General features: G+C 51.7%; 1 protein-coding gene across 1 annotated transcript in view; it reads right to left on the reverse strand.

Annotated features, from left to right (window-relative positions):
• Positions 1-496: 496 nt before the first annotated feature.
• Positions 497-12,525, reverse strand: part of HYDIN (HYDIN axonemal central pair apparatus protein) — a gene marked incomplete at both ends in the record, with an annotated part of 69,405 nt that continues 57,376 nt past the window's right edge. Inside the window, 17 exons of the mRNA XM_084215304.1 lie at positions 497-662; positions 1,401-1,533; positions 2,053-2,322; positions 2,858-2,958; positions 3,471-3,631; positions 4,808-5,029; positions 5,354-5,496; positions 5,839-6,090; positions 6,683-6,785; positions 7,323-7,515; positions 8,441-8,592; positions 9,178-9,410; positions 9,783-9,987; positions 10,595-10,658; positions 10,983-11,221; positions 11,507-11,675; positions 12,140-12,239. Of these exons, the coding sequence (XP_084071430.1) occupies positions 497-662; positions 1,401-1,533; positions 2,053-2,322; positions 2,858-2,958; positions 3,471-3,631; positions 4,808-5,029; positions 5,354-5,496; positions 5,839-6,090; positions 6,683-6,785; positions 7,323-7,515; positions 8,441-8,592; positions 9,178-9,410; positions 9,783-9,987; positions 10,595-10,658; positions 10,983-11,221; positions 11,507-11,675; positions 12,140-12,239 (2,906 nt within the window). The remainder of the gene's footprint in view (positions 663-1,400; positions 1,534-2,052; positions 2,323-2,857; positions 2,959-3,470; positions 3,632-4,807; positions 5,030-5,353; positions 5,497-5,838; positions 6,091-6,682; positions 6,786-7,322; positions 7,516-8,440; positions 8,593-9,177; positions 9,411-9,782; positions 9,988-10,594; positions 10,659-10,982; positions 11,222-11,506; positions 11,676-12,139; positions 12,240-12,525) is intronic.

Below are 12,525 nucleotides of genomic sequence, written 5' to 3' on the forward strand. Positions count from 1 at the left end.
CATTATCTGCTTCTGTTCCCTGCCCAGCTGTGACCACAACTACAGCAAAGAGGAAGTGCCTGCAGCCGAGGGAAGGCTGTGGGTGGGTATCTGGTTCTGTTTGTTGCTGCCAGTGTTGTTTTTGTTTGCCTTGTTATACATACGAGTAAAGAACTGTTACTCCTTTTCTCATATCTTTGCCTGAAAGCCCCTTAATTTCAAAGTTATACCAGTTTGGAGGGAAGAGGGTCACATTCACCATTCCAGAGAGGTCCCGCAGATGTCTGTCTTTCCAACCAAGACAAGCTGACAATTAACAATTTATTGCCAATTGTTTCATTAACAATTAACGAACAATTAGTTCATTAATTTAGGTCATTAAAAGATAAGCTAGAGGTGTTCACTGGAACTTGGAAAGGTAGCTTCAGAGATCTCTGGTGAAGGGTGGGAGACCATCAGCAGCAGAAGACACGGTGTTGCTGGCTCCTGCTGGATGCTCCAGCTGACACAGACGCTGTCACTCAGGTGGCAGTTTCCAGCGCACCTGCTTCTTGGGGCTCGGGCCAGCCTCTGCCCGCCGGAGCGCCGAGCGTTTCGGCTTCCCAAAACGCTTCTTCTGCCGCCGGGCTCTGCCCTTCAAAATCACCCGCACCCTCCTCTGAGTTGGCTGCCGGTTAGGAATCCTAGGAAGAAGGGAACTGGTATTAGCCAGAGGAACATTTCCAGCCAGCTGCTTTTCTGTCTCCTTGCAGAGCACACAGTGTTGCATCCTCTCTCTGTGCAAGCAGTGAGCAGCAGATTAAACAACTGCACTCCCTGCACAGAGGTGCAAGGGCAGGAACATGACCAGTTAAATGCCTGGGGACCAACCACAGCACACAGGGCTCCATGCAGAGCCCTGGTCCCCCGGGTCTCTCGTTCCAGATTTCACAACCCTCCAGGAGCTTAATGTTTCATACAGTGTCTTTTCCCAGTGCCTCCCTACCAGTGCCAGCTGATGATCTTTCTGTGCTCCTGGGGGTGTTTCTGCCGCCTCTCTGGGGCTGCCTGACTCCATGCCCACCTCCCCATCCCAATCAGAGGGACTGAAGGGTGGGTGTTAGGGGATGAACCAGGCTGTGCTTGGTGATGCCCAGCAATAGGACAAGAGACAATGGGCAGAACCCGAACATTTTCAAATTTCACCTTAACCTGAGGAAGAACTTCTTTCCTGTGTAGGTGACAGCTTGCCCAGAGAGGGTGTGGAGTGTCCCTCACTGGAATTATTCTAGAGCCCTCTGGACACTACCCTGTGCTCTGGGATGACCCCACCTGAGCAGGGAAGTGGGACCAGATGACCTACTGTGGTCCCTTCCACCCTGTCCTTCCCTGTGATTCAGTGACGCCCATCAGTAGCTCGAGTTGGCGGAGACGTTTCCCACCTGCAGTACATGATGGTCTTAAACTTCCCCACAGTCTTCGGGGAGAACTTCACATGGAAGGTCTGCTTCTGGCCAGGAGCAAGGACGCCACGGTAGGGGTCGATGGAGAACAGTGCCAGCTCATCGGTGAAATCTGGGAAGATTTCCAGGGAGGCACTTAAATGCTGCGGAGGGAGGAGCTTTTTCTTTGCGCGGAGCCGCTTCTTGGAAGGACCTGGTTCCTCGGGCTGCTGCTGCTCGGGCTGCTGCTGCTCGGGCTGCTGCTCCTCGGGCTGCTGCTGCTGCTGCTCCTTGGGCTGCTGCTGCTCGGGTTGCTCCTGCTGCTGCTCAGAGAGCTGCCTTTCCTTGGAGCGGCTCTGCTTCTTGGAACCCTTCTTCTGCTTGGAATCCAGCTGCTCCTTCTCAGAGGGCTGCTGCTGCTGCTTGGAATCCTGCTGCTGCTGCTGCTGCTTGGAATCCTGCTGCTGCTGCTGCTTGGGATCCTGCTGCTGCTGCTGCTTGGGATCCTGCTGCTGCTGCTGCTTGGGATCCTGCTGCTGCTGCTGCTTGGGATCCTGCTGCTGCTGCTGCTTGGGATCCTGCTGCTGCTGCTGCTGCTTGGGATCCTGCTCCTGCTGCTGCTGCTGTTGCTCTTGCTGCTGCTGCTTGGAACCCTTCTGCTGCTTCTGCTTGGAACCCTGCTTCTGCTTGGAACCCTGCTGCTGTTTCTGCTGCTTGGAATCCTCTTCCTCAAGGGGACCCAGCACTAGGTCGGGATCCACCCGCACCAGCTGGCACCACCACTGGGTAAAGTCCTCCTTCCTGAGAGGCCGCCGCAGCTGCCGCCGCCTCCGCCGCACTTTAGGAGGACGGGCCAGCCTCCGCCAGTAACGACGCAGCAGCTTTCTGCGATGCTTTACAGTATACCTGGAGAGGAACCGACCTGCAGGGAGCGAGAGAACACCTTTCAAAGACCTGTTCCCAGCAACTCTGCCTCCTGCTGCACGTAGGTGGAAGAGAACCGGGATGCACTTGGAGCATCTCTGGCCAAGTACTTTATTCTAGCAGGAAATAGAGCGTCTGAGAGCAGAGTCTCTGCCTGCAGCACGCATTCCTGTGCCAAAGCAGGAGAGTTGCTTTTAGACAGTGACTTTGCATTTGCTCTGGAGTGGGGAACTGCACACAGACAGTGGCTGCAGGGCAGGTCACTCGTTACACCACTGTTTTTCCCAGTCTCAGACTTCTCAAAGAGATGACCTGATGTCCCCCTTCCCAGTCCTGACCCAGCATGTGGCTCTCCCCAGAGCCTGGCTCAGTTCTTTGCAGTGCAGAAGTGGCAGAGCAAGAACAGAAAAGGCTGAAAGGCAGAGAGGGACAAGGAGAAAACTCTCCAGCTGCAGCTGGGAAGATGCTGATGAAAGCGGACATCTGGGCAAGGATGAAAAAGCAATTCATGTTTTGGCGTGAAATGCCCTTACGCATCAGAGCAGTTGAGTATGGCTTCTTCACTGGTTTACTATCTGCAGGTTCCTCCCAGAAGTATTCCAGGGCTACCTTCCCTGTGTTCTGCATTCTGAAACTGAAAAGCAAGAAGGAGGAATTTAAAAAATGTCTAATAAATATAAAGCAAACAGTACAGTAACATTGTCTGAGGAACTCGTGGTATCACTTTCTGCTGAGGAGCAGCTTCTTCCCAGGCAATCCTGCCATGCTCAGACTGCTGTCCTGGGTGGCCCAAACCAGTATTTCCAAGTCTGGATGTTTAAGAGGAAAGGGCCAACATGGTGCCCAGGACACTGACACTAAGGGGCTTACTCTGGATTTTAGGTCTTGGTTTGACTGCAAACTTATTCCTGAGCAGATGAGGACAGGTGACGTGCAGTGAGAGCAAACCCATGGCTGTTCTTGGCACAAAGGTGTGGCAGCACTGAGGCTCTCCTGACCACCATCTCCTGCTTGGCTTTGTGTGCACATAAATGGGCCTGCGCTGGTTTGGGCTGGGCAGAGTTCTGGGAAGCAGGCACTGGGCCAGCCCTGGGCAAAGGCAGCTCCTGCTCACAGGAGGAGCTGTGCCTGGCCTCCAGCACTCACGTGGCTGTCCTTGTCTGGAAGGGCAAGGTATCCTTGAAGTGAACCACGATCGTGTTCATCTTCAACTGGGTGTAGGCAACAGCAGCACTGAGGTACACCTCGGCCTCCTGGGTGCTGTCCTCCACCACAGTGTGATCCGTTTCCAGGACTGGCTCGACCACCTGCAAACAGAGGAGGGAGGAATCGCTGAGCAGAGCCCAGAAGGTCAGGCTGAGAAGGGACTCTTCTGGCCTCCAAGATCAGCCTCATAGAGGGACTAGAAAGGACCATCCACTTTTACTTTCCTGGAAAGATGACAAAATTGGGACTGCTCTGCTACAGTAGTTGTTTCTATCCACTGATCCAAGCACTCACTAACACAGCTGTTAATATATCCATGGAGACTCTAGCTGTGTTCCAGTCCCTGTACTTCTACCCTGTAGAGGGACTGACTCTTTTCCTGGTCCCCTATAAATCCAGAAGGTCTCAAAATTTGGTTTAAGTTTCCCTGCTGGAGCTCTGTGGATGGAGAATCCCAAGACTGAAGAGTTCTAGAAAGCACCTTTTCCTTCCTGTCTTAGGGGAAAGTGCTCTCCAGATGTCTTGTGTGGAGCAACAGCCACACTGCTAGGAGCTGGGGATGGGCATTTTGGGGTATGAAAGATCTCACTAGGAAGGTCTCCAACTGCAGATGTTCTGATAGAAAAGAGGATGGTTTTTAGTAGCCTTAAAATGGTCCAGAAATTCAGAATGAACCTTTACCCAAGATGAGTGCGCGTGGCAATAATGACAATAAAAGCAAGAGTCTCTGGAGATGATCCTTCTCTGGACTCCTCCATACTGTCACACAGTGCCTGAGCTACTCCATGATGAGATATCTCACACAATACAGAGACCACAACCAAATTCTCTGGTATCCATGCAGACAAAACTTGGAGTTCAACAGCATATGCAGGAGAAGTGGATGTCTCTCCACTTCAAAAGAAGAGACAGAGTGCATGAGACTTAACTCTGTGTTGGTGAAAAGGCACCAAATGAGATGAAGACATTTCTAACACCACAAAATGGGATAAAATCATAAAACATTGTCCCCCATTCAACATGGGCCGCAACACTTGTGCTTGTGGCACAGACTGATGGTTTGTGTGTGGCTAAAGGTCTCTTGTCAAAAGGCTTCCCCCTCTTGAGGGGTGTATCTGGTCCCTGTGCATCCACCTCTCCCCTGCAATGCACTGCTGGTGAACCTCACGGCTGTCCAATGTCAGAGGAAGCGGCAGCTGCTCAGCCAGCAGTGATGGTGTCATGGTGATTCTTTTTGTAAAAGCTGGGCTGGCTTTTTTTGCTATTTTGCTTCTTACCTTCTCTATTTTATAGAATTTGTCTCCTGGGTCTTTCCTGCGGGTAGTCTTCCATGAGACAATGCACTTTCGGTCGTCCCAGTCCGGAACCTTCCTTGGTGGCAGAGCGAAGTCGATCTTGGTCACCTTACATTTCACAAGGTGCCTCCTGAAGGTGGCTGGCACATTAGATTTCAAGGTGACTGTGATCTCCTTGGAACGGCGAGGACGGAGGTGTCCCACCTAGGGAGAATCAAGACCAAACTGGAAGCACTGCCAAGGGTAGGACTGACAGCAAAAGGGACTGATGTGGTGAGCAGCTGTGCCAGGAATCTGCACCTCAGAGTGGATTTATGTAAAGTTTGATAGACAAAAGTATGAACAGAAGGTGCCACCTCCCATAATATGGAGCCTTTTCTGCAAGGCTGGCAGCCTTGGCCCAGCCAAATCATCTCCTCCATGGCACTGGAATGGGCAATCAGTGGTATGTGAGGGCTCCCTGCCAGCTCCTGGGAACATCAGGGCAGGGCTTGAGCAGTGGGGAAAGGCAGAGCAGTCCACGCTCACCTTGGGGGAGATCTGGAATGGGCCGTCTGCCTCCAGCTCAAAGCGCATGAACTGGTAACGCGTGCGGTTGGTGATGGCGAAGGTCCTGCGGCAGCGCTTCCCGACAGGACAGTGCCCAAAATCCAAGTGATTCACTCCGACAGCTGTTAAGGAGGAGAGCAAGGGAGCTCAGCATGCAGGGAGCTCCACCCACCCCCTCACGTGCACAGACACCTGTATGTTCAATGCTTCCTTGTGCAAGCCTTCCTCCTTCTGGAGGGAGTTCCCCAGGCAGTTCCCCCTCCCACCACTTCCAGGGAAACACCCTGACACATCCCAAAGCCAGCAACGGGCAGCACAGCACACACTGCTCTGCATGCATGGCTGCCGCCATCACAGGTCACCAAGTCCCATGGGTGACAGCCCAGGCCTGGTTAGAGAGAGGACACACGTGATCAGACATTGTCCTCTTCCTTGCTCCACCTTGGCAGCCTCTCCTCTCTTACCAGCAATGATGTCTTTCTCCAGACTGCTCTTAGCATCCCTCTCCTCTGCATCTTCCTTTAGTCCAACAAAGGCGAATTTGTCTTTGTGTCCTTCACCCACCAGCTCTACTAGGATCTTGTTAGAGTAGGTGTTCCCCACCAACAGACGAATCTTCCCTTCCAGACGTTGAGCCAGGGTGGGTTTGAAAATGACATCAAACTCTGCCGACTCCCCGCGATCCAGAAGGAAGAAAGGCTTTGTGGGCTTGCCCTCTGCACAGCAATGGAAATCAGAGTTAAGTGATACAGCTGTACAGAGGAACTATTTCCATAGGATATATGAGGCATAAGAGGTTGAAACCAGCTGCCTTCTAAGCACAGGTTCTACCTCCAGTAGTTTCAGACCCCCTTCCTATGTTCACAAGACTGCCACCTCCAGACACAGTGCCACCAAAGCAGCTTAACCTCAGACTGATGTCCAGCCCTCATTCCATCTGCTTCCAGCCAGCTCCAGCCACATACAAAACTCAGCCAAAGAGTGCTTTTGGCTTCTGCTGGCTGTTTGTGTGCTCAAGGGCTGTGTCTGTTCAGGTTGGTACCTTCCTATGTGCAGCAAATACCTCAGAGGGTCCACTGAGGTAGTGACAGTCCCCCACAACTCAACCCACCACGTCCAGAAGAACAGAAGAACTTCCTACAACTTGCTAGGAGGAGACCCTGCAAAAAGGCCCCAAGAAAAGCTTGGGGGACAGAGAGCCCAAGGAACAAAACTGTGCCTAACATCTGGCTGCTGCTTGGAGAAGCCAAGAGCAGGGCACACATTTTCCCTCTTTGCATGATCACATTTCATGGTTAATGAATTTACCATTTCCGATGGAGTCCTCATCTTCAGTGTGGAACACCTTGAGTGTGGAGGCCCTGCCTTTCAAGACGAACGCTCCATAGTCGTGCTCCAGGCGTAGCATAAACTGAGAGAGGAGAAGCCAGAGCACAGTGATGCTGGTGGGAGTACAGGGACTGACACCACAGTGCTGCTGGTCCTGCATGGGAGCCCAGCACCTCTCCCACTACTAACAGCACTTAGCACAAAAGTCAAACCAGACAAGAAAAAAGGGCATTCAGAGGCATCTGGATAGAACTGACACAGAACTAAACTGGATGGAAAGTAACAAGCAGAATGTAATTAAACCACATCTAAGCCTACTTAAAATGTAGTAAACGGGGATCTAATACAATCTAATGGAACTGGGAAATCACACATGTCCATGAGAACAAAAGTGACCTGAGAGATGGGGAAAATACTCCACCACCTTTCTTGTGTTCAACTTAAAGAAGAAAGACTGGATGGAAAATTTCCAAGAACTCCCTCCCTGGAGAGTCAGTCACTTGTTTAAAAAGAATTTGTGACCCCTCTTCCCGGGTCTGCCATGTTTTATGGGACCCTTCCCCTGTGCCACAAGCACTGGTTCCCAAACCAGACCATTCCTCGAGCAGGTCCTCCTCACCTTGAGAGGTATGATGCCATCGTTACGGACGACCAGGGGCAGCACCTGGGATCTCCCCACCCGGAGCCTCCTGAAGCGCAGCACGGCTGTTCCCCTCTTGCTGCGCGCGCTGGGGCACACGACTGTCAGCTGTGCCTCGTGCCCCTTCCCACTGATGGCGAAGGTCAGGGTCTGGGGTTTAATCTTCACAGGGCTGCAGGAGAGGCGCAGAAACAATTCAGCTGGCTTTAACCCATTTCTCACTGGGCAGGCGAAGCAGCAAGGGCCACAGTGTTTTCCCTGCCTGGTGCTCCTGTACCCCACAACACATCCCCCTACCAGCCTCTTCCCAATCCACTCAGGGACATTCACAAGAGGAACCTTCTCCAAGGAGTCAGAGCCTTTCACTATAACAGTTAAAAATAATTTCACTTAATTGAATCATGCAATACAGCAGGTAAATAATAAGGCACCAGATGAGATATGGCAAATCCCCTGGCTGCAGTGAGATGAGACTGATGCAACAAGCAAAAGCACAGCATGAAAGCAGTACAAAAGCAAAAAGGCAAAACCACATCATTGTCACCATCAGTAAAGATCATTTCCATGAACGGTAAAAAAGCAATTGCTCATTAGCAATTAGACTTCTCTTGTTCCAATTCAGCCACTAAAGGGTTGAGGAAGGGCAGGCCAAAGCCCCAGTACACAGGTCCCAGGGCAGAGGAACCAGACTCCTTCATACCAGCTCCAATCACTCACATAAAAAAGCTTAATGAATGCCAGGGAATCACAGAGGATCACCTAATTTTACAGAAACAAAGAGGAAACTGTGACTGCTGACTTGCTGGTACAGAAACTGCTTCATCCAAGCCTTTATCCTTGGAAACCCCCAGCCCAGCTGCAGCATATCTCAGTAACTTCAGTTGGCTACCTAATATTAGCCTGTCTTCGTAGTTGCTCATACAGGCTAAACCATCAGCCTCATTTTTCTGCTCTAAGAGTTACTGCCTCCCAGATCACCTCATGCCAAGTGCTCTGCCTAAGGCTACTGAAAGCATTAGCTAACAAGAGGCCTGTGCCTTTCCAGGGGAGAGGCAGCTATCAGTGAGGCCTCCCCAATATTTCACAGGGTCAGTTACCTTTTTGGGATGACAAGGGAAGCCTTGAAAGTGCAGTTGTAGTTCTGCTCATCTGGCGGGGTGAAGGTCACTGTAGCAATGGCACAGGATGAGCCAGGAACAGACATCTTGACTGGATCCAGCTTGAAAATGTTGTTGATAGGGATTTGTTCCTTGGGGGAATCCAGAGAGCAGTGTTAGGAGAAAACACCTTTCAACATGAAAGAGTTTTATACATAAATGCATTACTGAGAACAGCCCCAGACATTGTGTCTTCCTTCCTGCTTCTCTGGGCAGGCTCCCATCCTCCCAGGGAATGCTGACCTTGTGCTAAAGCATTGGGTGTTTGAGTGCAGGAAGCTGCCCCAGCCTATATGGGAGATGGGCACTGCATGGAAGACTCTGCAAATAACCCAGAACTGGCCTTCAAAGAGAAGGAAAAGCCAGGGAGCCTGAGGAAATGCTCTGCTTTGAGCCCTGCCATGTCAGTTCATAACAGCCCCTCTCTGTGTGTGCTTCCAGGAGAGGTTCAGAAGGATTCACTTCTCTCACTGAAGACCCAGAGGTGTGAGCCAAAACCTTTCCCAAGACATGCAGAATTCCACACAACTGTTCCCTGGCTCTGCTGCTCTCCCCTGCAGTTTGACCTGCACTGAGCTAGCTGAGTCTGGGCCACAGGCAACAAAGCATGTGCAGAACAAAACAGGCTCTCACCCCGCCCTTAGAGGGCAAGCACTACCTTGGCCTCCCGTTCTTACCTCTCCAGGCAGGGGTTTGATGGAGAGGACCGCGTCACATGGCAGGCTGCTTGCACTGTAGATACTGAAATGAGCTTCAGCCTCTTGCCCAACCAGAATCTTGTTGAAGATGAATCTGTTCTCATCTCTGACAAACAGGCCTGTGCCTTTCACCGACTGCAGCTTGCGGTCGAGGTCAGTGCTGCTGCAGATAGGGTACGCCTCGAAGATTAACATCACATCCTCAGCAAGTCCTGTGGACACATCAGAGGAATGAGCAGGGAGAAGCCTCCCTGATGAGTTTATCTGGACCCTGCTGGCCTCTCAGAAGGCTTGATAAGCCTTTTCTGCCTGAGTGACTGCTAAACCCAGCCTTGGGTGGGGGAGCTGGCTGTGAGGATGGAGCTCAGTCAACGTCTGTTTTAGAGAGCACTGCTTTCCTTTTATCCTTCCATGCATCCCTCTCAGCCTGGGAGGGATGAGTCCACTGGTGGACTTGAAGAGGGCTGGAATCTCTGATGATTTAAAGGTGGGGCACCACGGCTAGCATGCCTCTCTACCCAAGCAGCAAGTTGAGGTGCTGATCAGCAGCAGGTGTGACCAAGGGCACTGGGGGCAGTAGGTACCTGGGAGGCAGGACTCGGCAATCAGGGTGAAGGGAATGCCGAGGGGATTTTCCTTGGGGTCTCTGCCCGGGATGTCAATGTAGAGCTGCTCCTCACATTTCCCCTCCTGCCCTGCGAGGCATTCCACTGTGATCTTCTGCTGGCCCCATGGACTGATGGAGCCGGAGCAGGGGGACACCGTGAACATGCCAAGACTGAGGTGACTCTGCAGAAAAAGTTCCAGGAGAGCCTGATGGTTAATAGTTGTGCCTTGAGCACCCCAGCAAAGAGTATGTCCTGCCTTGGCCTCCAGCTGGACCCAAGCACCCAGTCCCAGGGCAGGGAAGGATGGCCCAAAGGCAGCCCCAGGCTGAGAGCAACAAGCCAAGAAGAGCTACAAATCTCTCCCAAGGGGCAGAGAGAAAGGAGTTTGAGTGTAAAGAATTAAGGTGGTAGCTGTGATCCTTCAGTCTCCAAAGGTAACAGAGGAGAGCAGAAATACCTGTGAGAAATGATGGGAGAGAGGTAGGGGACTGCAAAGAAGAAAAAGCAATGTTGTCTGAGCTCTGTGGACTGGGAGTGGGGGATGTTTTTTGCTTCTGAGGTGTTCATAGACCTATGCTGGCTAGCAGCTACCAAACACAGGACCTGCTCCCCTCTGCTGACCCCACAACTCCAGGTCACAGCCAGAGTACAGGGCTGTGAGTGGGACTGAGCAGATACTGGTCTTGCAGACTACATCCCACCCTGTGGTGATGAGCCCCCAGCCTGGGCACAGCAGCACCTTCTCACATCCCCTGCAGCAGCATTGCTGGGGAGCAGGAGTCACCCACCTGTGTCAAGAAGCTTGATGTCCTTGCTGTTGAGATCTTTGTAGCTGATTCCCCTTCCTTTGAACTGAAAGGAGAAAGAAGAGGTATCTGTCATCTGAGCTACCCTGCCTTTCTTTCTCTGAGGCCAAAGCTGGCCTTCCTCCTCACAGAGGAAAGCCTTTGTGCTTCTGATGGCTCCCAGAGAGTAGCCAGCAGCTCCCATTGCTGGACTGAGCAGCTCTATCACCAGCTTCATACTACACATGGGGATACTGAGGTGTTTTTTTGCTCCCTCTCCCCAAGGCAGGGATGCAAATGCACAACAGCCCAGGTCTCCTGGCTGCCTGCCGCACACCAGCCGTGGGGTGGTGCCTCCTCAGACAGGAAGGGTGGTCAGGGCTTCTCGTACCTTTTGCTTTCTGATGCAGATGCATCCTCGGGTGCTTGGCGGATGCAGAATTTGAAGTTGAGCATGCCTTTGTTCTCCAGCATGACAATCTGGCTCTTCTTGGTGCCTTTGATCATGGCTCCAAAGTTGATGGGTGAGGCAGGCTCAATGCTGTACTTGCTGTACACGGCTTTGGCCGACACCTTCACTGGGATGTTGGCGACAGTCTGGCCTCCTTGACCTGAGCTGGCATCTATCACCTGTGTCCACAGGAAGGGGTGGTAAACATAGCAAAGAGGCCAGCCTCTACCCCAGTCCTCAGCCTGGCCCCCCAGGCCTCCAGTCTACCCTGCCCTGTTTAAGCACCTCCTCCAGAGTCAGATTCTCAGCTCCACTTAGGAGGCCTCCCAAATGGTGTTGAAAGACTTTGTTTGTGTAGGTAGGAGAGAGGATTCTCCAGCTAAAGCCCTTGTTCCATTAGACACCTATCCTGTTTACGCTCCCAAAGCACTGTGTGATAACACAGCCTGGCCCAGGCAGCTCACCTGGCAGTACAGGATGGGTCTGTTCTTGAGGAGCATTTCACTTTTGGGGTGGAAGAGTATCTCAACATTCACAGCAGGCTGGGAGGCAACCAGCACGCCTGACTGAGGCACAGCAGTGAAGTAGGATGCCGCCTCTCGCATCCTGGGACCTGCACCCTTCAGCGTGAGCCTGTGGAGAAAGGGAAGGAATGGAGATCTCTGCAGTTACAAGTACAGGCGCCACCAGCACAGCCAGGACTTTGCATAGGACCAGAAAAAAAAGGGAGAATCCAGCTCTCCTCAGGGAATCCTGGATCTTGACAGAGTGTTCAGACAATCATGAGGTTACTGCAAGAAACTTTGACATTGAAATTTTTCATTCACTTCCTTACAGAGTCTCAGAAAGAGAAAGGAGATGACCATCAAAGAAAGGAAATGAATCTCAGTATTTCAGTGGCTGAAATTTCTGGGGCTCTCCTTTGGGTTCCTGCTGAGCTGTGAAGAACTGCTGGCTTGTGGCTGGATTCTCTGGTAGAATAACTGAGATCAGAGAGCCCAGATTTTGTATTTACCATCAGGTAGCCAGCATGGAAATGGTTCTAGCCATTGACAGAGGGAGAATGCAGGCCTGGGAACCCAAGCAGCAGGACTCACCTGTACTCAATGTTGTATACCCCTTTGTTCTTTAGACTTAGGATTTTCTTCACATTATCCAGGACATTAATGGTTCCAAATTCCAAGCTTCCTTCTGGACCTGCAGAAAACCCAGAGTGAGGTCAAACACGGTATTTGTGAGCTGCTGCAGAATACAACAGGCCACAAGCTACATGGAGGTCTTGGTGCAAACCCCTTTCCAGCAAGTTTCTGTTCTTGAAAGTGTTTTCCAGCTACTTGTCTGCCCTTTCTCTTCACACTCAAAATGTCTGCAGGCTTAGTAGCTAAAGAGCTTGCCTTCCATTTCCTAGCTGCCAAGCACAAATCCAATTACTTTATATGCTGTGCTGAGCCTGTGGGAGTTGCCAACTGCCTGTTCATGTCAC

Source organism: Fringilla coelebs, assembly GCF_963513975.1.
Source record: "Fringilla coelebs genome assembly, chromosome: 14".
In the NCBI taxonomy this organism is placed as follows: domain Eukaryota; kingdom Metazoa; phylum Chordata; class Aves; order Passeriformes; family Fringillidae; genus Fringilla; species Fringilla coelebs.